Raw genomic sequence first — 25,993 nt, 5'->3', positions numbered from 1 at the left:
CACATATTTTTATTATATATTTTTATTGTTTTTAACTAAATGAATATAATAATAATATTTTCATTGACTCGCGTTGTATCCGCAATAATGTGACGTAATCAAATTATAGGAGTGATTTCTGTTTCTTATTAGAGGTTCCTTCGCCATCTTGGAAGATATAACGAGTTTACACGGAGTTTAAACTTGTCGCTTTGCATAGTTACAGATAATTAGTAGATTTTTTTCTAACATACATTCCAATATATCAGTTGATAACGGAATGCGCGATATTTTGCGCACTTTTTCGTCTTCTATTTTCTAGCTTTATTTTTATAATATTAATATTTTTCTCGCTTTTACACTGATTAATGATTTTGTGTTTATAATTGTGATCGATCGATGTATTAAATTCAGTATTCGTGTATATATATATATATTATATATATATATAGTTTAATATATGAAGTAGAAGCAGTGTTTATTCGTAATCCGTATGATTTATTTTAAAAATAATCTGATTAAATAAAATTAGATGCAATATAAATTCGCGATGTGGAGTCAGTGTTGATACATATTCTTCATGATCCTAGGACAGGAAGGTCATCGTGCAAAAGATCAACAAAAACTGATAAGTAAATTTGTTTGTAGACAGTTCTTTAATAATTTTAATAATTTTTTATTATATAACAATGATACTAATAATTTTGTTTCCTTTTTTCAAGTTCAATAAAAGAAAAATCATTTGTCATCGTTCTGAGGTAGGATGCTTATCGTGCAAAGGATCAGCAAAGACTACAGTAAGTAAATTTCTTTTTTGAACATTTTCTTCATAATTCAAAAAATCTTTCATTATTAAGAAGAACAAAGTTATTATACTAATAACTTTATTTTTCTTTCTTTTTTCAGATAATCAATGCAACCATGATAGTGTTGTATAGGTTAAATAATATAATAATCCTGAATTAGAAGGATCCTTTGTTCGTTAATTTAATTTCGTCCATATTTCGCGATTTAAGATTTAGTATCATATGCAGTTAAATGTACTGGGAGCAAAGCAGTCAGTCACAGTTATGATTTTTTCCTGTAAAGTTTAAAATTATTTTTCTTTTCATACTGTCACACTATTCGCATAGTACAGTCAGTGCATCAATAAAGATAATCGAATGATAAATACATTTTCTTTTATAAAAAAATATTGGTAAGTGAATTTTTAAATTTCATACCTAATAATTTCACAGTTTTTCTATTAATTTAAATTTAATAAAAATTTGTTTGTCTTTTTACTGATCATCATTATGATCGTGTCTTATCAGCCTACAATGAAATTAAGCTTCATTTTTAACTTACTTATATATCAAACTACATTGTTTTCAACTTTCTATGGATCCATATTCCTTTAATTTTTACTTCCATCGTGGACGAGTGTTTTGGAACCATCGTAGAACTTCTTAAATAGTGAGTGAACAAAATTAAAATACCTTCAGTGCTCAATCATGCCATGATGGTGGAAGGGTCGAATCAGCGCAAGTTACTGATTATAATTTTTTAAATAAGTTATTGACGAGCATGACCATATGCAATTCCTCTTTTGGATTTATTCGCAGGTGGCATATTTTTAATTGTCTATATCAATTGTGCATTCTTATTTTTATTAGCTCAGGATAGGATCTTCTTGTTTCATCATTTTAATTCATACTTTGTGCTACTACTATACTAATATATTATCATTTATATCGTTTTGTGTAGTAGATTTACAACATATTGCATGGAAATACTCGTATATTACTAGTGCGCATATATTCTATTGTAGCATGTACTGGTACTTTTTGCTTTAGTCATTTACGTAATAATCATTAGCCTTGACAATCGATTATAGCAATTGGTACGTACTCCTTATTAATTAAGAATCTTACATGCTTGAGTTAGGGTATCGCAAGTGCCTCGGGGCATATTTCCTATTTGTTTTCGCACTCTGGTGGTATGAGAGATAGTCATGGAGTGTGTGTATAGGAATGATCTTCTTGCTATTTTTTAAATACAGATTATAGGTAGGCAAGTAGTACACGTTATTCTGTGTGGTCGAATATTTAATTTCAAGCAGGTAGGACCGGATGAATGTTGTAATTTAGAATGGAGTGCAAAGTTCTGTCTCCGGGTATAACGCAAAGTTCTAGCAAATTTTATAATTCTATAATTATTCCAGTATGTCTGCGTTTATCTTTATCTCCTTATTTTGATGATGCTTTATACATATATATATATATATATATATATATATATATATATATATATATATATATATCGGATTAATTGTGTGAGGTGATAAACGAAAATATGTTTCTCTGTGAACAAAGTAATAAATCTTTATTTGTTAATTAATGCTAATTAGTCTTACCTGTGAAGAAAGAAACGACAATTTACGTTTATTATTCACGTTATTTAAATTTTATTTACTATTTATTATCTATTATGAATATCCGCATAATCTCTCGTGCTAACTTTTTTTCTACGTTCTATTACTTACTGTTCGTTTCTCTTCCAAATCTTAACGGCTCGATTTGTAGGTAACAAAAAGAATTTGTAAATAACAAAGGACAATGGAAGGGCGGGTCATGAAACGCGCGACAAATCTACCTGAAGAAAGTATATATATATATGTATATAGATATTTTTTTTTCCTTTACAAAATCACTATCAACGAAAATTCATGACAATATAGTATCTAATAATATTTAATTCATGTGATGCTTATCAGAATTTTTTCTTTAAATCGATATAAAGTGCGCGAAGGATATTCGGCCAAAAAAAATGGAAATTAGTCGATACATGAGATAATCCTTTAAAACCTTTACGCCAAAGACTTTTTTGTCCCATTTTTTACAAATGTGTAAGTTCAGTGTTATCAAAGAAAAAGTTGTAAGGGTCAGATACAATCAGGACTCGTAATCGTTAGTACATAACAAATTTGTTTGTTGACGACATAGCTGGATGACTAAAGCAAACAAAAAGATATACAAATCCCGATAGACGAGAAAACATATTCATAAAATAAAAATACAATTTTTAAAGTACCTTTGAATAAATTGATGCAACAAGAAAATACGAACATCATAGAAATATATTATTAGAGACCACTTCCATTAAAAGATATTCTGGACGATTAAATATTGAAAGAACTGGAAAATTATATCGATCAAAATAGCTTTACAAAACAATAGAGGAAGTATATGGCGATACAATATACCAACCAGTCTGCAAGAAGCAATGGATAGTTAAAAAAATTCTGATTAGAAGCGACGAGAGGAAAATATGATAGCTTCTTAGAAAACAACACATACACCTTGATGATTAAACGAAAAGATAAAAAAGTTTAATGAATAAATTTGAGAAAATAGGACAGATCACTGGAAAAATTCGGAGATTAGTTGCACATGGAGATTAAGAAGGAAAAGAAGTCTATTAAGCTAAGCTTTTTACAAAAGTTAGTAAGTATAAAAACGTTATAATCTGGCATGTTGTTTCGAAAAGACAATATTTGTGCACCAAGTATATGTTCAAGGCTATTTATCTAACAATATATACATAATCGAAGCAAAAAAGTTTGAAGAAATCTCCCAAGAAAAAAAAATTTGTAAACTAAATAAACCATTATATAGACTAAAACAGACAGATAGAGAATGGCATTTAGTAGGTTTTTACTAAGTAAATATTTGATAATCATTTTATAATTATACATTTCAAGAAAAATGCAATTAATTCATGTGTAGATTCAAATATGAACAACGATATTACTATAATATTATAACGACGTTGATAATTAACTGATAAGATCAAAGAATTTAAACAAAATAAATGAAGTTAAGAGTATGCTAAAAATAAGGTTTAAAATTAACCATCACGTCACAAACATTTTTTAGAAAGGTAGAAAAACGAATAATCAATTTTTATTAAAACAATATCATTTTATTATTCTTGTAGTTTTTTAAAAAATTTTTAAGCGAATTTTCTGGCTACCCTTTGATACTCGTTGAATTTACAAGCTTGACTTATGTCCTTCTGAGCTCTAGATATCGATATCATATAGTTTCGATGTTATATCGTAAGCGTGAATAATAAATATATAATTATATGTCCGATTAATTTAATTGAAGAATCGAAATTTTCTGAAATATATAAATGGTACATTTTGTTAATTGATAATATAAAATTTTGCAAGAAAATCTTATTTAAAATTATGATTTCGATTTAATTTTTATTATTTTACTTTTGGTACCGAAGAAATATGAGAATCCAGAGCATTTTTAATTTCTTATCGAATATTACTTACGATTATATGATTAATACATCTCATTACTATATTAGATCATCATAGATATACAGCGCAATGCTTAAAGAGGGCATTTTTTTATAAGACAACTATGTTTGATAAAGAGATATGAGTTAGCATTAAAGAAAATTTACGTGTTTTTGTTAAGAAACTTTGTTCTCCATTATACCAGTCTATAGTATGTATGCTGTCTATAGTATAATGCATAGGACTATCTTAGAATAGGAAGTAAATCGATGCCTTTTAACATTTTCAGAAAATTCTCACTTTCCTGCCACAATGTTGTGAACACTTTATAACTATTACACCCTTAAATCAGTCATGCATCCAACTCTCACCTCCTCAGACATAAAGCAGTTTAGATCTCTGCTATCTTTCCTTGTAAATATGTTTTTTGACAAATTCTGTAAATCTCGGTGTTAGCCAGATCTTGCTTTTTGATGTAGTAGAATTCTTGTGAAAGTATAGACCAGAATCTTAAAAATAATATTGTCATCCTGTAGGAAGCAAACTTTTTATCCTGGGTAAATTTCATAAGTAATCAGCTAGATGCATCTGAAGGGGAGAAAACCAGAAGAGACTTTTCAGAGAAAATCTGGAAAGTCTCTCCAGTATTTGTGATTCTGTAGTACCTAAAAATTAGAGATCTAGTAAATCCATGATTAATTCTTCGGCCCGAATTTTGTATTTAGCCATTAGGTAAGTTGGTAATTAGTTAATAAGTCCTCATTTCGCAATCTGTAAAATCGTTAACCAATAAGAATAATGAGTAATTAGTAAGTAATAAGTCCATATTTTTCATTTTGTGAGACTGTTCATAGGTCAGTTAATAAATCTGTATATTGAATTTAATAAAGAATCTAATAAATTTGTAAGATTTTATTAAAAAATCAATGAGTCTACAACCAGCTCTCTATTCTCTTACTGAACATTGTCCAACTAACTCATTGGTACGTGGAGCCGAACTTGTACGCACACTACTTATAGAAGCTTGTAAAATTTATTCTAATACTCTGTCTACTGCCTCATTCTTTTTCTAATTTATTTATCTATCAGATCGAATTTAAGTTTTTTAAGATGAACCTCTAGTAAAGGCTTCACGACTTGATCAAAAACTGACTATTTTTACATTATTATAATTACGCCATAGGATATAATAAATAAAATGTCAATTATATTTGGTAATCGTATTATTTTTATTTTTTATTTTGTTTAATCTATAATTAAAGGCTGCCTAATATTTTTATAAAAGAATATAATTTTATAGTCCAATTTTTATTTTTAATTTTATATTCTTTGAATACTATTTATCTATTATTATTTTTATTAAATTGCTTTACTATTACTTATTATTAATAAATTATTTCCAAAGCTAGTTTAATATATTTTATAATATTTAATAACTTATTCAATTATAAAAAACCATTTCTACATAAGTACAGCTTACAATTTTATTTACATTCTATGTTCTATTCTGCTCTTAGCTGTGTCCACAACATTTGTATAATTCAACTTTATATTAAATTTTTTGCATATAACATTTTGCGACCAATTGACTAAGTGAATTCTTGTTTCGCTTAATTCACAATCCTTTCATTTATGGGGACTGGCAATATAGCACTATATATATGGCTAAAACACATATGGAGATAAAGTAATTGCCTGTGTAAAAATCCTGTTTACAATGGACAAAGTAAATCTTTCTGTTACTTTTCTTTTACTACCACTTCTATTCATGGGAACTGATAATATAATAGTATTATTACATATACATATGTATGAAACGCACTAATAAAATATACTCCGACATCTTCATAAATATTTAAAAATTCATAAAGTTTTACAGTAGATATAATGACTCTGCATTAATTTTTTAAGAGGTAAAAACAATGTCAATTTTAAATTCTCGAAAAATGTGCATGTACACATATAATGACCGCAAAAAAATTATAGCAACATGTTTATCAATTTCAGATTTTTTTTATATTTATAATTATTACAAATAAAATGAACTATTATCTGAACAATTTTACAATCAGAATGTTTCTCATCAAAAAAACTATCTCCAAGTTGCCAATTAGGTATTAATAATTGTTCATATTTTATACTTCTTTTCTTTCAAATGTACCGTTAATATTTTTCTAATGTATCCAGAGAATATGGAAATCATCGTACATTCTGTAACAATTAATGTGGAGCTTAATAATTTGATTTGAAGGACTTTGTGATAAGGATGAAAATGTACATTTCCGAATTTTGATAGTTTTCTCAACAATCTTTCTTACTGTCATGAATTATATTTTGATCATTAATAAATAACACACTTCGTTGGTATCATTGAATTATGCAGTAGTAATTGGCTATAAAATTTGAACAGTTATGATTAAGTAATTGTGTTAGTATAATCAGGTTGCAATATTTTGCTTCATTTTACGCTATTTGCACATATAATAATTTATGTGATTGTAATTTATATATTTTAAATCTTATTTCTTCATCAGTGATGAGATTAGCAAAAAGGGCAAGAACAGACAACCAATATTTCCAAGAAACATTCTATCGAATTTCTGTTCTGTGTATTGCTTATATATATATATATATATATATATATATATATATCAATATAAGCATAATGTAAAAAGAGTTACGTTAACCCCCTGTTCTTGACTGTATCCTAAAACTATATTTAATAATTTTGTATATACTTCGATAACGGTCTACAAAAAGAAATTTGAAAGAAATTTTAATGATTTAAACATTCATGAAATACAAATTTTTGTCTATATCAATATTATATCAGTAATATTAAATAATATGTGTACATAACATTTCAATTAAAATTATTTAAATAAATGTAATTGAACATTCAAGGAAAACTGATTTCTAAACACTTCATAAATTGTTTTCCTGTACCTTCTTAACAATACAGATGTTAAATCAACTTTGGCTTAGTTGCATTTTGTTACTGAATAGATATATATATATATATATATATATATATATATATATATATATATATAAGAATGGATATATATATGTATATATATAATATCTCGGATTGCTTATGGGAGGTGATAAACGAAAATATGTTTCTCTGTGAACAAAATGATAAATCTTTATTTGTTAATTAATGCTTAGTTTCTAATTAGTCTTACCCGTGAACAAAGAAACAACAATTTACGTTTATTATTCACATTGTTAAATTTTATTTAATATTATATATTATAAATTTTCTTATAGCTCCTTGTGTTACTTTTCTCTTCTGTTATATTTCATACTGCCCGTTTCTCTTCCAAATCTTAACGACTCGATTTGTATGTCACAAAAGAAATTGTAAATAATAAAGGACAATGGAAGGGGGGGCTATGAAACGCGCGGCAAATCTACCTGAAGAAAGTATACTTTCTTTACATATATATATATATATATATATATATATATCGTCAATTATTCATGTAAGTGAAGTCATTGGTGGACACTGGCAATTTTTTTCATAATGATAAACATTTCTGCAATAAATGCATATCTTCTATATTTGTGTTTCAAAAATTAAAAAAATATAAAGCGATTTGACTTTATAAGGAACTTAAATTTTGCAAGAATAAAATCTTATCTCCATAACAAAATTTAACAAACTTTATATGGTGAAATTAGAAACCTTAGAAAATATGTTGAAAGATACAACACATAAAACTTCTACTCTACTACGTCATGTGCGTCATGTTACATTAATTATATTATGATACGTCGTCGTATTTCTAACCTAATCTAAACCTAACATAATTACTACTACTACTACTACTACTACTACTATTATACTTTACTGTATTACTAAACGACTACTTTTAGATTTTTTCCCTTTTTTCTATCTTTGATACGGCAACGGATATGTCGCAGATGCACTAGCAAGTAATATGCAACATTTCTTGCAAGAGAAACTTTTGTGACATGTGTAACAGAATATGTGTAAACATGTGTGAACACATCTAAAATAATAACTGGTAAGTTGAACTGATTGCCATAATTGCTTTCAGATAGCGAAACAACGAGTAGTGTAAACAGTTTTTTCTTCTTTCGCATAGTTATTTCTAACTTCCAACGATGTCCCAAATATTTTGTAAGAACTCGTGTGCTAAAGATAATGGAAAAAATGTGTTGAGCGAAGGAAGGGATACTTAGATTGATTTCGTAGTGGATAAATTTTTCCGAATTTTGGGATATAAAAAGAAAAAATTATCGGAGTAAAATACAAAAACGGAATGTCTTAAATAATCTTTCGAGTGAATTTAATATCAGTGAAAATGTAATTACACAATTTACATACACATTTCTATCAGGAATTGAGAAAAATATAAGTAAAATATAGCGATAATACGATGGATGATATATATTCGAATAATCGAAATTATTTCTATGCCGTAATGTTTATTCATGAAAAAGACTTAGATGAAAGAACTCTAACAATTTGGTAAATAGAGCATATATAAACATATATGAGAATATATGCATAATAGAATATAATAATGAGTATATAAGCATATATAATAATATAAGAATTTTTATTTATATATACACCATTTATAAAGTTTATTCAATATTTTTATATATGTTTATCTTGTTATATCATATATTAATATACATTATTCTTAATGTATTTCTACATGTAGGAAACAAAATAGTTACTAAATTTGTTTTGTACAACTTCAGAAATTTCTGTATATTTATGTGCTTATTCTCGTTGTAATTCTAATAAGTACGATTTTGTCATTTCAAAAATTCTTCATTCCCCATGCTCCTCATCTCTATCCAAAGTACTTGGTATTGCATACAATTTATTTTCTTGTGTCAGAAGAAAATTGTGTTATACGCATAATGCTAACATTAAAAGTGGTTTTTTTGTAAAAAGTTCTAGTGGTTTACTTGATATACGAAATAGATTAATAATAAGATCAAATACGTTTTCTACAATTTGTTTAGCTCTCAAGAAACGATAATTAAATACACAATTCGGTGCAGGTTATTATACAAAAAGAGTATAATAATAGATAAGTTTTCATGGTAAATACATCATCAGCAACAATGGCATGGAGTAAAGATTTCGTATGTTCGGTGAAATGTTCTACAGGAGGAAAATTTTGTGAATTCTTTAATAAAGTATCCAATAAAGTACTATTCTTGGATACATTTCTATTAGAAACTTTTTCATTAGATTACTTTAAAATTTACACATGATTTACGTCAAGAAAACCATTAGTTGAATTCTATTGAATTCTATGTAATTATAGTAGTAGCTTGTAGTACTTGGAGAAGCTTTTATAGCTATGTGTTTTCCATCTGATTCTCCTACATATTGAGGGAAAATTACAATTTTCTTCAAATATCTGTGAATGTTTCTTCGAATTCTTAGATGGTTTTAGAATGTATAAAAAACAATGATATTAAATCTATGTTAAGGTTAAATATTAGTTTTTCACATTCAAGAAAATAGAAAAAAAATGATACCAAATGCAACTGGAACTATGAAAGCAAATGAAAATGAATTGATAGTGTTGGAAATTATATCATTGGGTCTGAATATTTTATATAATTCTACACCATCAGCCTCGTCATGGAGTAATTCTAGATCATCTCAAATACTAAATTTTTTTATTGCAAATATTTATATTAAACGAATAATATTTATTTTATCTTATTTTATTTATTCATTTATTTGTACTTTAGGCTTAGAGTTTATTACAAGGTGATAATTGAGTTATTATATATATATATTTAACATTGTTTAATTGTTTAATGTATTTATATTCATTTAATTTAAAAATTTGTTATATTTACCTGTTGTCAAGAATCTAAAAATAATTCGTTCCTAGAGTGACAAACAAGATTTTAATGACGTGACTAATACGAATACGTGGCGACCAACTGTAGTTTCTTTTTTGTTGCAAATCAATTTAAGATGCAAAAGCACATATCAAAGCACTCTCTATAATATTCATATGTCATATGCATGTCTATGTCTAATATTATTATCATGACATTGTTAGTTGATGATTTTGGCAACGAAATCATGTATCACATTAAGTTATGTAATTTTTTCGCATTACTTACAAGTTTTTAATTGTTACTCCATCACATACAATCATTTTTTTCGTCATAATCCGATAGATTATGGGCTCAAATGTGCCGTCGAATTAAAATAAAGGAAGGAAACGCATAAAAACGCATAAGAATATATTTTACATTGTGGAATAAAAAGATTAAAAAGAACATGGCTATTATGCTTCAACGCATCAAGTTAAAAAGCTTTAAGCGATACGAATTATAAACCTGGAAGCTGCAAATAAAAAACGTCCTCATTTGCAACAAATTGTGGTTGTATATAAATGGAATAAATTTTCTGACACAAGATAATCAGAATACTTGGAAATCAAAAGATGAAAAAGTCTTAGTGTTAATTTTATTAAATATGCCCAGGAATCTACTAATTTGTATACAATTGTTTTTCTAATATAATTTAAAACGATCACATATTACATCCAATTAATAAACGGCACTTGATTTGTAAGAAAAAGATTCAAAAGTTTTTAAAAATAAAATGTTTATTTTATTGAAAATGCTTTTTTTAGTGGAAAGGGGAATGAATATTCTTATATACATTATAGGTTCACAGAAAACATAGGTTTGATTAAATAAATAAAAATATTCTGTAAGGTTATTAGTTATTTATTTTGCAACGTGTGAAATAAAAAGAGTGATGTTAAAGCACGTAGCAATAATGTTAAGATTGTTTGTATTTTTGAAAGCATAGTTAATGTATACGAATTAAATATAGTTACTATGGAGAATGACATAGAATAAAAGAAGAGAGAAATATACAGAAACAGGAAGAGAGAGGGAGAGAGAGTGAGATAAAGTATAAAAAGAAATAGGTATACAAAGTAGGAATAGAGAGAGAGAAATAGAAAGTGAAACAGAGCATAAGTTCCGAGCTATTGTTTATCTTAAGCGTAAGAGAGCGGATGAAGCTTTCGCATCTTTACCTTTCTCAATCTCTCTGTTTCTCATTTCCTACTAGTATCTTCCTGATTCATCCTTTGTTTTTCGAATTCTTATTATCATTCCTCTAGTCCCGATGCCTGTATGTTGATTACGTCATATAGAATTAGAATAAAACAATACTTTTATATAAATAAGTTACTTTCAATATATTTAATATAGTATATAACTATTAAAAATCTCTCTCTCTCTCTCTCTCTCTCTTGCTCTATCTTTTTACTTTTAAAACTTGCTGATAGAGAAACTGAACATGGGAATAACAAGGAAGATTAAAATTGAAAAACTATATTAAATAAAATTAAATTAACTAATGAAGTTTCACTTTCATTATGTGGTAAATACACAACCAGTTTTCTTTTTTTCTGTTGTTTAGTTTTTTTATATATAATATGAAAACGTAAATGTAAGTAATACTTATAATTAGTATATAGTATAATTATACTAGTAGAAATAATATTATATAACTTTCATACAATATATAATTTTGTTTATAAATACGAAAAAGGAATTGGATTTTAAAGGATTTAATTTCTTTCAAAAGAGTAAGACGATAATCTTCGAGACAAATATATATAATGAAGGATTTATATAATAGTCTTCATTGTCCGATTATTTTTTTTAATTTATTTAAAATTATTACTTTGCCGCAAATTTGTCGCTTCACTATATTCTACTTAGTAATCGTCCGAAGATTTCGTATAATTTCCGACTTCTATCGATTCGTAATATTTCATTTCAATTATAAATTCTATATTAATAGACGTTTTTAAATAAAAATGAATAGATACAGATAAATACTACTTCTTCAAAATATTTATAAGAAAGATTGAAATTTATTACGCAGATAAATTTATTTATTATTCGATTTATTTTTCGCTCTTATGTATTCATTTGTTGTGACAAATGTACGCGATGAGGATGGTTGCTTTAGGAACGTATTCACAACTTTTAGATAAATTGACATATAATCACTTTCATAGCTGAAAACGTATACGGATAAAAAGCTATATAATTTTGATGTCTTTTTAAACTTTTATAAAATTTACAGGATGTACCATTTCTTTCGCGGACTGAATGAAGGAGTCAAATATATATGATGGAAAGGCATATGATTTGCAAACTATTAAGGCGGCCCTGGTTTATTTTACGAAATGTTCACAATATGGTGCTATATATGTGGGACTTGTTACGCCTCTTCCGGCAAGACACATAACTAACATGTCTCGGCGCCATCAAGCGCATACGCGGGGAACCAATAAACAAAAGTGACGAAAAAGACGCCGGAAACACAAAGAAAATCATTGTTCTTTCTTCGACTCTCCTAGAGACAACAGTCATAACTGCTGGAAGCCACAGTCTAATTATACCTGCTACACACCGAACAAAGCTGAATAAACATCACAATTGTTACTTGATGTGCAAAGTTTCTCTCTACATAGTGGATTGTCAACGATAAATCCACAGACATCGTCTACTGTTATTATTATCAAGACCACTTAAGATTGCGCGTGCTGGTACAATTTGCCAAGAAGTTCGTCGTTCTGCTACTTACAGGTAAATCTACTTTATTTCTTTTAAATTACAGATTCTTCCAATATACTAATCGAAATATACTATTCAAGTTGAAAAAGTGTTGCATTTGAGATATATTCGTGAAAATAAAATTGTAATCTAGACATGCCCCTCGTGGAGCTTATTGCGTTGTACTTGTTTTTGGAGTTTCAGCTCTTATATTCGTAATGTGTATTCTTTGTTATGGTTTTAATAGTGATTAATGCAATCATTTTTAGGTTATTTAATCAATTGATTGTATTATGTATTATCTATTATATTCGACTTTCCTCTAAATCGCATATATACGGGTATACATATATCAGGATTGTTATTGCCAAGTGCGTGGTATTGACATTGAGGCATTTAGATGCTTGAATGTTACGATTGAAAAAAAGGTTTGTAAAACAGTTACGATTGAAAAAAAACTTGAAAGGCAAAAAGAGAACATTCTGTAAGATTTTGTGTTGCCGAACGGACCGTTAGTAGCATTATTATATATATATATATATACATATATATATAATACATATATATATACACATATATACTCTTTAAATTATTTTGTGAGATCAATTGTTTCAATTTCGCTCTATACCCTGATTTTGCACATTCGTGTGTGTATATATATATATATATAATTATGGAATGGGAAGGTTCCAGACTAGTTAGTCATGTGTGTGTGTGTGAGAAATGTACCGGTCGACAGTTGAACGAAGCGATGGAATATTCTCGACTAATTAGGCGTGTGTATGTATGGATATGTGAGGTAAACCGATTGGTAGTCAAAGAGAGCGTGATTTATCTTTTAACGGGTAATGTTTTAAGTAGGCTAGATTATGAGAAAATAATTATAGTTTCCAAGTTGTTACATTCTAGTTATAGTATTTTTGTCAATAAAGTTCGTATTAACGAAGACTTATTCGAATTAGTCAATTCGTATCTTCCAGGTGGGGTTTCAAAAAATATCTTATATATATATATATATATTTGATTTATATTAGTAAAACACTTTCATTTTATAATACATGATATTCTACGAATTGACGAAGCTCTATACACGGTACGTATATACTGGAAACGTAGATTTATTTTTTACTGCTTTTCGTATGTAGCCGAAGTTAAGTTAAATGTGTGGTTTTAAAATTTTTAAGTAAATTCTAATAAAAGCACATACATTAAGGACGAACATTCTATTGTTCTATTTTGCTTGGTATTTTTTAGGGAAGTTGTTTTGTTCTCGCATGATAAACAAGGAAGGTGACTTCCCTCTCACTATCCAGTAATATGATCAAGGTACAATACAAGTACAATACAAATAGAGGTACGTAAGTAATATTATTTTCTTGTTAATTATATCATTGAAAATTTTATTTTATTTTATTTTAGGATAATTATTATTATTAAATAAACCAAAATTATTAATTCCTTATTATTTTGTGTTGTTTTTTTTTATTTCAATTAGTTTTTATTAATAAAAATTCAAGTAACCTCTTTTTATTTACTTAACATACATATACTTTCACAAAGAGTTTTCTATATTATAATAATGATACTAGTAATATTGCTTTCGTTTTATATCAGATCTTATTGTGCAGTTGTCCATGCAGCCTTAGATGAGTCGATTCTTGATTCAATAAAGTAAAAGAAGAATTGCGAAGCTAACTGAGTTTTTACGTTTATTTAAATTTGTTTACGGTTTGCGATTTCAATTAATTTTGAGGAATATGTGTATTTGAATAGATTGCGCGCAAAACAATCTTAGAGTCAATGTTTGTTCGTATAAGGTTTTATTTAACTTCTTTTTTATAATCACAAACTTTACAAGTAACCCCCTTATAACGATATAAAACGGTATTGAAATTGTTAGATTTTTATTTTTTCACTTATTTTATTTTATTTTGTTGAAAATATTTATGCTTTATGTGCATGAAATTAAAATTTCTTTTGTATGTTACCTTATTTGTTACATGGATGAGATAGAAATTATTCCTATTAGTCACGTCAGTTGCTTTTTATATGATATAAAAAAATTTTTAATCAATGTTAGAAAAATTTCGGAAATTAACTTCGTCTGTTGTACTAGATCTGTATCTCGTATAACGGAATTTATATAATGTCTTTTTTATGGAATGGAATATTTGTGTTATACTGTTATTTCGGTTATCTGTATTTACATTTAAAACAAATTTTAAAATAGATTTTAACGAATTCAATTTATTGTCCGCCTCCTTATTTAATGAATAATTATTGTGTAAAAGAGTTAGTGCATCATGGAAGATGATCAAAATACTAACATACTTCTTTTATAGAATAATATTAGTTTGTAAATATTGAAATTTTTAGCCAATGTAATTTTGCAATTCTTTTTATTATAATAAATTTAATACTAGTGGAGATAATTAACTTTTCACTGCACTGCAAAATAACACTGATAATCTATTCTTTTAACTATCTATTCTTAATATATTGATATATCAAGAAACGGAAATTGTAAAGATACGGATTAATACCCCAGTCGTAGATATCGCATTATTGTTTAATCTTTCTAATACCTTATAAATTTTCCGTATACCGTCCAAAAATATTTAGAAAACTATAGGATTTTAATCGTATCTGTTATCTGTTAAAATTAACATATTTCTTTCAAAAAAGAAGATATTTTCACGTATCTTTTATTTTTTTGTAAAATGTCTGTTGTTTTACGTGAAAAAAAGAAAAAATTATTTCCATGATCAAAATATAATGTCATTACATATGTTTAAATTATTAAAAAACTATTAAGATATTAAAATAAGTAATTGTGTTTTTGCTCATGCTGCTAGTTAGTACTAGATTAATTTATTGTAAGTGTATATATGAAAGCATACGATATCTGCTTGTAACTTGTCTATTTAAAGCATCCTCATTTAAAGAAGAAATACCTACTTTATATAAAACATATAAATTTGGTTTGTAATCTTTTTTCAGATAATCATTGCTTCTCAAGTCAATTTCGATTCACATCGCAAATGAGTATTTTGGAACCTCAGAACCATAGAACTTCTTAAGTAGTAAGTGAACAAATTCAAGTCGCTTTAGTATTTGTTATTGTAGTTGGGTTTAGGCCAAAGTATTTGGAAACCTACAAATGCTTTTTGTCTATTATCTTTCGTAATATACAAACTTACTCTTGTTCATTTGCTTGACATTCGATGCTTGGTAAAACTGAATTATTCTGCTCTGCTTTAACTTACCTTACAAATTTTATAATATTTAAATTTATAAATATATATACGATACAATATACGATACAAAATATTAAAGTGAATACAAAATAACTATATATATGATACAAATTATAATATATATATAATAATATATTACATAATTTATATAATATAGTTGTTAAAGTATTATTTCTACTATTCTTTCGAAAGTTACATTTAAATGAATATCTTCCTAATCTTACATTATGCTGGCAATCAAAGTTTCGAAGCGACATAAATTACTGATTATAATTTTTCCAATAAGTTATTGGCAAGCATGACCATTAGTAATTCTGTTTTAGGATTTTTAATTGCCTTTTTTCCTTGTTTTCTTATATTATGCATGCCTGTTTTTATTAGATAAGCTTAAGATCTTATTTTGTTAATTTAAAAAATTACATTTCTTCACTTTTTCATCCAGTGAACGTGGTCATGTACAAACTTCAATGGTAATTTTATGCTTCTAAATTAAAGGAGATTATTACTTTAATTGTTTGTATTTAATATGCTTGCTTCTTTGCAGAATGATGCAGATTTTTTACATTTGTTTACACTTCTTTGGCGATTTGTTAGGCAGTCCCTTTGTAATTCGAAGCAATGTATAGAATTTTTTTTTTATATTCCATGTTCATTACAATTTGTCAGTAATAGATATTAGGTAAATTGTTTATATATGAAAAGTAGCATGTGGATAATATGTCCATTGAGACAACGTCTCTATTTATAAGATCATAGATTTAATATATATCAGATAGATTTAATATAATTCATATTGTTTAATTTTTTACCTATCTTAATATATATCTTCAGGATATATATTTCAAGCCTTCGCAGGATGTATTTCTATAAATATTATTGACTAGCGGGATAAATTTGTGCTTTGTGAAGTGTTGTTTCTATGTGATCAGTGAATGTTTCTATTTAATCTTCTGTATTTTTGGTCATGAGCCGTGGAGTTTTCGTATGTCCGGTATTGGTATTATTGATCATTTACATCTTTTGACTATTTTGCACAAAGAATTTTGTGTCTTATTGCTTGTGTTACTGGTGAAAGTGATTTCTGGGGTCTTTAAAGAGTATCTTTTGTTATTGTTATATTGTTATTCTGGATATTTTGTATGTTTATGTTTACTTCTTTGATTAATTTGTTTAATTGTCTTTTGTTTATTCTTGTCTTATTTTTCTACCACCTAGCTTTGTCTTGTCATCTTTGTTTTGGTTTAAAAAATATTGTCAGGATAATTCAGGATTCTTTTGGATGAATCATTTTGTGTGGTTGTTATTCATGCGGCCTTTTGTATAACATTTTTATTTTGTTAACTGTTTCTTTAATTTGAAGAGGAGTCCTTAGTAGAATGTTACAGTTCAGTTCTAATTATACGATTTTTTTGAATAGCATTTAATTTGTTTTTTCAGTACACAGGATTCATGACTTTTTATAAACGATTGATCTGTTCCAATATGTAATTATTATAAGTTAGTGGTCAGAGCTGAGTTTTAAGCATGATTCAATTTATGAGTTTAAATTTTTTAAGATGTTAAAATCTAGTAGATAAGGAGTTTTATTATAAGTTAGCAGCCAGTAGATTGGCTTATCAATGGTGAGAATGTTCGAATTAGTGTTTTCGAGGTACTTTGAGCGAGCTCATCTCTTTTGCTCCATGATTTCTCGTCTCCAGTTATGATTTAGCTTTAGAAATGGATCATTTTTTTGTCGTTTGAGAAGCAAATCATAATCCGACGGAGCAATTTTTTTCTATAAGAATATATGGAACTCATATATCGATCTTTGAAACAAAATCAAATCATTTCACGTGATTATAAATGGTCGAATTCGACAGATTTAATACTACCAACAGTTGTTATATACCTATTTTTACCAAACCAGTCATTTTGACCGGTCTAATATTTAGTTGGCAAAATATAAAAATTCAAAGAAAAGTTTTAAAGAAAATAAAATATATTTTATTCTAACGTTGCAAGTACATGATACATACATCTATTTACATAAAAGGTAATACTATTATTTGTTTTTTATTTAGGTTTAATTATTATTTGGATCACCACAATTTTTGCATAAAGAAATTTTTTTCAATGTACATTTACCACAAACATATTTTTTACAGCCAAAACATATATTCATAGTTTTATTTTCATTACAAAAACCTATTTTGCGAGTTTTTCGTATATTAGAACTCTCGGGGCTCTTCAAGAAGTCATTCAAATTTTCCAGTTCAGCTGAATCTTTATACTCTGTGATAAGTTCTTCTGCTAATTGGAACAAAAAATTGATGACTGTCTTGTTTCTTTCTTTCCCAAATATGGGAACCCATTTATTATAAATTTACTTTGGAGATCAGATGCTAACCAAAATTTTATTCCGAACTTATCGGGTTTGTTCGGCATATACTGCGTGAATCGGCATCTCGCTTTGCTTGGAAATAATTGCTCGTCGATTGTAATATTTTGTCCTGGAACGTAACAATTCTGGCTATTTTCAATGAATGAATACCAAACATTTGAAATCAATGCAAATTTATCCGTTTGTAATCGTACATTCCGTTCATTTTTTTTATCGAAGCGGATAAATTTTAAAATATCCGTAAACTCCTTTCTACTCATAGTTTTCGAAAAAAACGCTGGTCCCCACTTTTGAGTCCATAAATAAGATAATTTCAAATTTTTAGCTTCATAAGCACTACGTGCATATTAAATTGCAAGAAAAGCGTAAAACTTTTCTTGAGATAGATCCCGTTTTTCACCAAGAACTCTAAAAGCTTCTAGTCTTGTGCATGTTCTAATATAATCCATCATTCGTCGATTAATTATCAAAAGAAAAGCACTACTTACAGTGCCCTTCATTATACTTCGTTTTGCATATGCTGTGGGTCCAATTATTGATTTGAAAATGCTATTTATTGATGTCCTTTCTGGAGTGGATCCAACTTTTATTTTTATCCAGATAATTCCATCAGGAGCAATTTCAGTTTGTTGACGGTCATTCTCATCCGAAGATGACGACAATCTCAAAAGTCTTCTTTATTTACGTACATTCAGGATGTTCTCTTCTTCACTATTGCTGTCTGAGGAAACACACGCTTCTTCTTCTAATTGATCCTCTGAAATATCTGCTGGTCCAATCTCAGGATCAAAATCACTTTGGTCGATATCGGAAAAGTCTTCTCTTATATTTGTTATGTTCTCTAAAATTTTAGGTATTTTCGGACATCTCGGCATTTTTAGGGTAAAGTGTCTGGATAGAAATATTCTAAATATATTTTCCCTTATTATAATAAAAATATTCACAATTTACTTACATTTCAAGCTACGATAACTATAAATTGAAAGAAATATATTCAGCACAATTGTCCACAATATTGAAATTATTTCAACCTTATACAAAAACTGCCAATAAAAAAATTACTGAATACTGTACTGAGTGTAGGTATTTCAACTGTATACAACAGTTATCAATAAGAAAATAAAAAAGTTTCACACAGAAACATTAAAAATACTGACCGGTTATTTTGAAATGAATTTAAGTGAACGATCAAAATAATTTATAATATATGTTAAATACATGAATTTAGTAAAAGTCATAACATTATTATAAAATATTAAATAAAATTTCAAGACAAAATCTTGTGAACAATTAATATAATTGGTCATTTTGACCGGTCGGTAGTTCTAGTGTTCTAAATCTCGCAGCGATGTTTTGTGTTATTATTGGGCAGTTTGCAATACCTTTATTTTTAGACTTTATCAGCTTCAATTGGCCTTCCAGAACGTGATGCTTCTTCAATATCAAAATTGCCGGAACGAAATTTTTCAAATCAGTTTGAGCATTGGCGTTACGTTAAGACAAATTCTCTATATATGTCACTTAACTTTTCCCTCGCTTGAACAGCATTTTTGCCTTCGTAATAAAAAAGCAAAATAGGCCAAAAATGCTGTTTTTGATATTTCATTTTTCATAATACACCAAGAAAAAACAGTTGCACAGAATCAAACAGAATTGTTTACAAACATTCCTTTAAATGTTAGATGTTAAAATATGTAATAACAATATAGTTTAACAATGAAGTTAGTTGCTTAAAAATACAACAGATACCTCTGTTGGGAAAAAAACGAGATAACTTTCCGAACAACACAATATATTTGATATGCGTTCTATTTGCTAAGAAGGTAGAGAGAAATTAGAATTATTTGCGTTTACTTGTATAGATTCCAAACATGGATTGTGCAAATTTTCAGTTTACAAGTTTGATGGTATCAATATTTTTTTCTGCTATTAATCCTTCTCTCTTCTTCCTTTTGTAATTTCTTAAATTTTTAGTTACGACTGGACTTTCCGCGGGATTGTATTTCTGTACAGCATGTTTCCACACGAACTGCGCGTAAACTGTGCATGACGCTTCTTACTATGACATTAAATCGAAGTAGCGTTATAAAGGAATAAATTATAATTTATTTATACATTTTTATGTAAAAAGTTTGAAAAATACGCAAAAAACTAATAAGAAGACTTATACTTTATTAATTAATAGTATAATTATATATGCTAAAATAAGGAACGATGCAGAATCACATATCACAATCTTTATATTCGTACCGTGATCTTCTCCTTATATTATTTTTTGACCACCCTACACAGTTTCGCAACGTTTTTTTGCTATTCATAATTTTACAGAATGACGGGTAATATTTATCTGTTAATCATTATGACTGATAGGCAGTAGATGTATTAGGTTGGCGCGAATGAAATGTCGGATTCTTAAGTGAATGTATTAAACTGCATATCTTTTTCTAAAAGCTGTTTATTTAATCAAAATATGCTCCATTTACTTCAATACACTTTTCTCAACGAGATTTTAATGGATAGATGCCTGTCTTGAAGAAATTCTGATCTTTAGAATCAATGAACTCTGATATGGCATTTTTCAGACTGTCTTCATTTTCGTACTGTTTAGCCCGTAAAAACAGTTCTAAATGTTTAAATAAATGGAAGTCGGTTGGCGAAAGATCTGGTGAATAAGGAGATGGGTGCTGCAAAATTTCATATTTTAATTCATTTAATTTCGCAATTGTTTGTACGATGTATGCGACCGAGCGTTGTCGTGGAGAAGTATTGGGCCATGCCGATTAACAAGTGATGGGCGTATAATTTTCAATTTTTCATGCATTTCTTCAATATACTGGGAATACTTTACGGCTGTAATTGTCATTCCAGTTCGAAGGAATGAGTAGTGTATTACTCCAGTCACATTCCACCAAACTGTGATTAAAATTTTCCGTAGATGAAGTGATGGTCGTAGAGTATGAGCACAAGCGCGAGCCCCTATCAAGCCACCGAGCACACATTTTCCTATTGTCGTAAAGAACCCATTTTTTATCACAAGTAATGATCCGATCGAAAAATGGATCTCGATTAAATCGGGTTAGCAATGATGAGCATACGTTCAAGCGATCCAGCTTATTTCGCTCGGTTAGTTCGTGCGGTATCCACTTATCCATTTTTTTCACCATGCCAATTTCAGAAAAATATCGCAATATTGTTGTATGGTCAACTTCCATTCTGGCAGCAAATTCCCTTGAAGAAACAGTTGGATTCCACCAATGCTTTCAGAGTATCATTTTTCACAGGCGTTTCGGGTCTTCCACGCGGTTCATTTTGCAGGGAAAAATCACCAGACTGAAATTTTTCAAACCAACGCTGCACTTTTTGATCGTTCACAGTATTCTCCCCAAATGCCTGGTTTATACTGCGCGCAGCTTTTGCATCATTATTACCAAGTTTATACTCATATAAGAAAATTACACGAATATCGGTTGAATTCATATCGGTGCAAAATTCATAGCAAATAACAAAAGGAAACACTTTTGAGAAAATCTTCTTTGCTAAAATGTGATTCTGGCAATGGACAGTACGACTATAAACCAGGTTATGTCAAAAACAAAAATATAACAAAAACAGGGAGACAAACGTTCACATTTAAAGAAAATCCGACATTTCATACGCACGGACCTAATATTATGATTGCTATAATTATTGTTTAACGTCTTATGTTTTTTAACTATCTTTTAGTAATTGAAGGTGAAATGCACGCATTGTCACTTTTTCATCTTGTAGAAACAAAATGCATTCCAAACAGCCACATTAAATAAAAGGAAGAAATTTTTTGTATCATTTAGTACTTTTCTTGATGGATTCAACGTTAGTTATTACTTTATCTCTATTCTATTATCTACCGTGCCCATATTTGCAGTATAATATAATATCTGCTATGCAAGACTGTTTTTTCGGATAACTTACTTCATTTGGTAATTTAATCTTTTTGTGTTTATAAAATCTGCGAAGTGAAAAGTGGTCAGCATGTATACTTCGCGTTTGTCTTGCCATTTGAGCGATAACATATTAGACAAAGACCGAAAACATATTTCACGTGCCTTTAATTTTTCATTCATGATAGTCATATCCTTTCTTCGATGTTGTTTTACAGTACGTTTGTTGTATTATTGCGGAGACAAGCGAACAAAGTCAGGCTAATATACCAATTATTAATAAACAGGTGTGCTTTTTTCTTATATATGGTTCTAATGATGGAATTCCAATTTCACCTGATTTTCCGAGAGACTTTTCAGTTATTTTTGTTATCTGCGAATCCCTGCCTGCATATACAATAAAATTTGGAACGTATCCAGTTTTACAGTCGTAGAATATAAAAGATTTGATGCCAAATCTATTCCGTTTGGATGGAATATTCTGTTTGAACGATAACCTGCCTTTGTATAATAATAAATTTTTATCGATGCATATGTTACAAAATGGATTAAAATTATTTTGAAATGAAAGGCAAGGATTATTATAGAATTCTCTTATTTTTACTAGCCTATTTCTAATCTCACTGAAGTAAAGCATTCGCATGAGAAATATTTATCTATTTATCTTGCGTCCGAAAATGTCATTAGGCAAAAATTTATCTTTTATCCAACATTCGGAGTAATGCTATTTTTTAACTCGCGACATTAATAACCTAATTGCAAAAAAACAATAAATTTCACTCAGAGTTGTTGCTTATTCATAAGGTTTTCTAAATGAACACAGAATTTTTATTTTGTGTCCGATTTTTCTTTTCAACTGATTTGATTTTTCAACAATTAATAATATCAATTCTTCGGAAAAGAATAGCTTGTAGTAGTCTAATGGAGTATCAAATCGATTAATTCGTGTTTTCATTCCAGAATCATTTTAATTATATTTATGTACTTATTTTTGTTACTTGATCACTATTGTTATCACTATTGTTACTGAATGTGCGAAGTTCTTTCCACATAGAGACTTATCAACGATAATTTGACAACAATTGGTGACACTGACGTGATCCTTGTGCCTCAAGATATCGTATAAAAGGAAAAACGTATCGGCGTCAGCCATCCTGCCTCATCTTAAAATACGGGCCTCATGTTCAGAACACTTGAAAAAGAATCACAAACATCGAACACCATGTTAAGAGCCAACAGTATATATACAGACTAAAATACCTGACAGTCCTTAAGGATCTTGATTAAGACACGATCGAGCTGATTTCAGACGTGATACACAGGATTTAGCGCGAAACTGAATCCAATCTCCAGGAATTAACAGCAACGGCTAGTTAAGCACAGAAGATACAGACGACAAAGGAACTCATTCTGATAAAAAAAAACAGAATAACAACGGACAAATGACGCCACGAAACACTGCGACAGTTTTTTCTATCGCACCAGCGTCAATAACAGGAACAATAGTAGGAAATACTTTTGGTATGTAGAACCTGTGTACAATTGTAATCAATCACCTGGCTGTAACAGTATATTGCGTGACAAATATTATTCGATGAGTAAACTTAAATTTGCGGCGTTCACCAAAATTCGACCGGATCTCTGGTTCATCATGGCTGAGGCTGATTTCACTACTTTTGGAATCATTTATGATAAAGTAAAATACCTGACGGTCCTTAAGGCCCTGATTTCAGACATGATACAACAGGAGCCCGCTACAGGTAAATATAAAGCTTTAAGAAACGAGGTAATCTCACGACTCTCTGATTTCAGACATAAACAAAGAAATTTTTAGATGAGACAATGCTCCCAAATAGAACACCTCAGCTACTGCGACAAATACGCGAATTGGCTGATGGTTTCGTTGATGATAGCATATTGCAACAACTTTGGCTTGAACGAATACCAACATATATCAAAACCTATATGATTACCACAAGTAAACTTTTACATGATCCTATAGCCGAGAATGCGGACCGTTTTTACGAGCTGATGCCTTACGTTCAACACAATAACCAGGTTATGTATGGCAACCTTTACATGCTATCTTGCATCACCGACTCTTTATGACATTGACTCAAAGTTCATAGAAATTCAAAAATTTTTTGTGATGGAGATCAATGTGTTCATATCACAACTCATTCTACTGCAACAACAAAACCAACAACTACAGGCTTGACAATCTCCGACGCATTATAGTCGCAGCAGTCCAAGATCATCGACACCTACTCGCAATAGAATCTCCTATTATCACCAAAGTTTTGGCAGCGAAGCAAAACGCTGCCTTTTACCTTGTAAATTTGCTTCAATGACAACCTGACAACAACAAATCAGGGAAACTAACGTCGCTGTCATTAGTAAGAGCAGTGAAAGACAGCAATTCCAGACCAAAAGAGCTCCGTCTACACTACCAAACAGAAATTCTTGTTTGACTCTGGGTCGGTCGTGTTTATAACATCTGCAAAACGTTTCATAAAAATAGAAATACCGACTCACACTTTATGCTGCAAATTCATCACAAATATACGGCACGAAAATTATCAACTTTGATTTAAATCTCCGTAGAGGTTTTTGCTGGTCTTTTATCATCGCAGACGTGGAAATAGCAATCGTCGGAACTGATTTCTTAATTCACTAAAACTTGTTGATTGATTAAAAATATCAACAATTGATAGATCCAGTGTCTCACCTCTTGTCAAAAGGTAATGCAATGGAAGCACAGCATTACGGCATCTCATCCATAAGTTCAGATTTGCCTACTAAATATGCTGAACTTTTAAAACAATTCGTTGAAATCACTTGGTCAATTAGAGCAAGACATGCTTAAATTTAAAAGTACGTCCATTTGCGCACAAAATTATTACGCATGGTCTACTAGTCTTATTGCACGAGCACGTAAACTAGCGGGTGAAAAGGCAACGGCGGCAAAAACTCAAATCAGAGAACTTCTGAACTCCGGAATCATTAGATTCTCCAGCAGAATTTACGCCAATCCTATCCATATGATACGAAAGAAAGACATCACCTGGAGAACGTGCGGTGACTATATTTACGGTAAACTCGATGATGCTACTGATTCTGACATATAGTTCTCCGCTCATTCAAGATCTCTTTACATGATAGAAAACATTACAGCAAATTCGACTGCGAAAAAGTGTATCTATAACTATCTATGCACGTAGACAACATCGAATAACTGGCATCGTAACACCTTGGGTTGAGTTCTTAGTTATGCCTTTTTGTCTAAAAAACCCCACCCAGTCGTTCCAACGATTTATGGACGCTCTTTTAAGAGAACTGGACTCCGTCTTCGTCTACGTGTATGGCATTCTGGTATTCTCGGACGATGAAGACTAATATCTGGTACACATACACATTGAACGCTTAAAAGACAACAACCTCGTTATCAATCTCAAAAACTGCCTGTTCAACCAAACAGTAATAAACTTCCTGGGTTACACCATTAATGAACATGGTTACATTCCAATGTGCGAACGAGTTGATGCCATTAAAG

The 25,993-nt window shown here is 29.1% G+C and overlaps 1 protein-coding gene, 1 long non-coding RNA gene and 1 pseudogene across 5 annotated transcripts; 2 read left to right on the top strand and 1 right to left on the bottom strand.

Annotated features, from left to right (window-relative positions):
* Positions 1–698: 698 nt before the first annotated feature.
* On the top strand, positions 699–24,549 carry LOC118450392 (uncharacterized). Of its 4 annotated transcripts, XM_085664498.1 has the most exons (6): positions 699–776; positions 886–1,177; positions 12,408–12,913; positions 14,135–14,234; positions 15,881–24,200; positions 24,275–24,549. In XM_085664498.1, the coding sequence occupies exons 5-6, from the start codon at positions 24,035–24,037 to the stop codon at positions 24,547–24,549; spliced, it is 441 nt and encodes a 146-aa protein (XP_085520624.1). In that variant the 5' UTR covers positions 699–776; positions 886–1,177; positions 12,408–12,913; positions 14,135–14,234; positions 15,881–24,034. The 4 variants fall into 4 exon arrangements, with proteins under 4 accessions (XP_085520624.1, XP_085520625.1, XP_085520626.1 ...); XM_085664499.1 differs by lacking the exon at positions 886–1,177 and having other exon boundaries at positions 757–776; XM_085664500.1 differs by lacking the exons at positions 699–776; positions 886–1,177; positions 12,408–12,913 and adding an exon at positions 13,541–13,679.
* LOC146872058 (uncharacterized) lies at positions 8,146–10,514 on the top strand. Its single transcript, XR_014983732.1, has 3 exons — positions 8,146–8,307; positions 8,389–8,774; positions 10,469–10,514. It is a non-coding gene; the product is annotated as an uncharacterized LOC146872058 (long non-coding RNA).
* LOC146872057 (uncharacterized) lies at positions 18,430–19,395 on the bottom strand (annotated as a pseudogene).
* Positions 24,550–25,993: the final 1,444 nt, after the last annotated feature.

The sequence above is a fragment of the Vespa mandarinia genome, unplaced genomic scaffold (assembly GCF_050613455.1).
Source record: "Vespa mandarinia isolate Hongniang unplaced genomic scaffold, ASM5061345v1 scaffold_61, whole genome shotgun sequence".
NCBI lineage: Eukaryota > Metazoa > Arthropoda > Insecta > Hymenoptera > Vespidae > Vespa > Vespa mandarinia.
The sequence above is the reverse complement of the archived record's forward strand: the minus strand, read 5'-3'. Positions and strand labels throughout refer to the sequence as shown.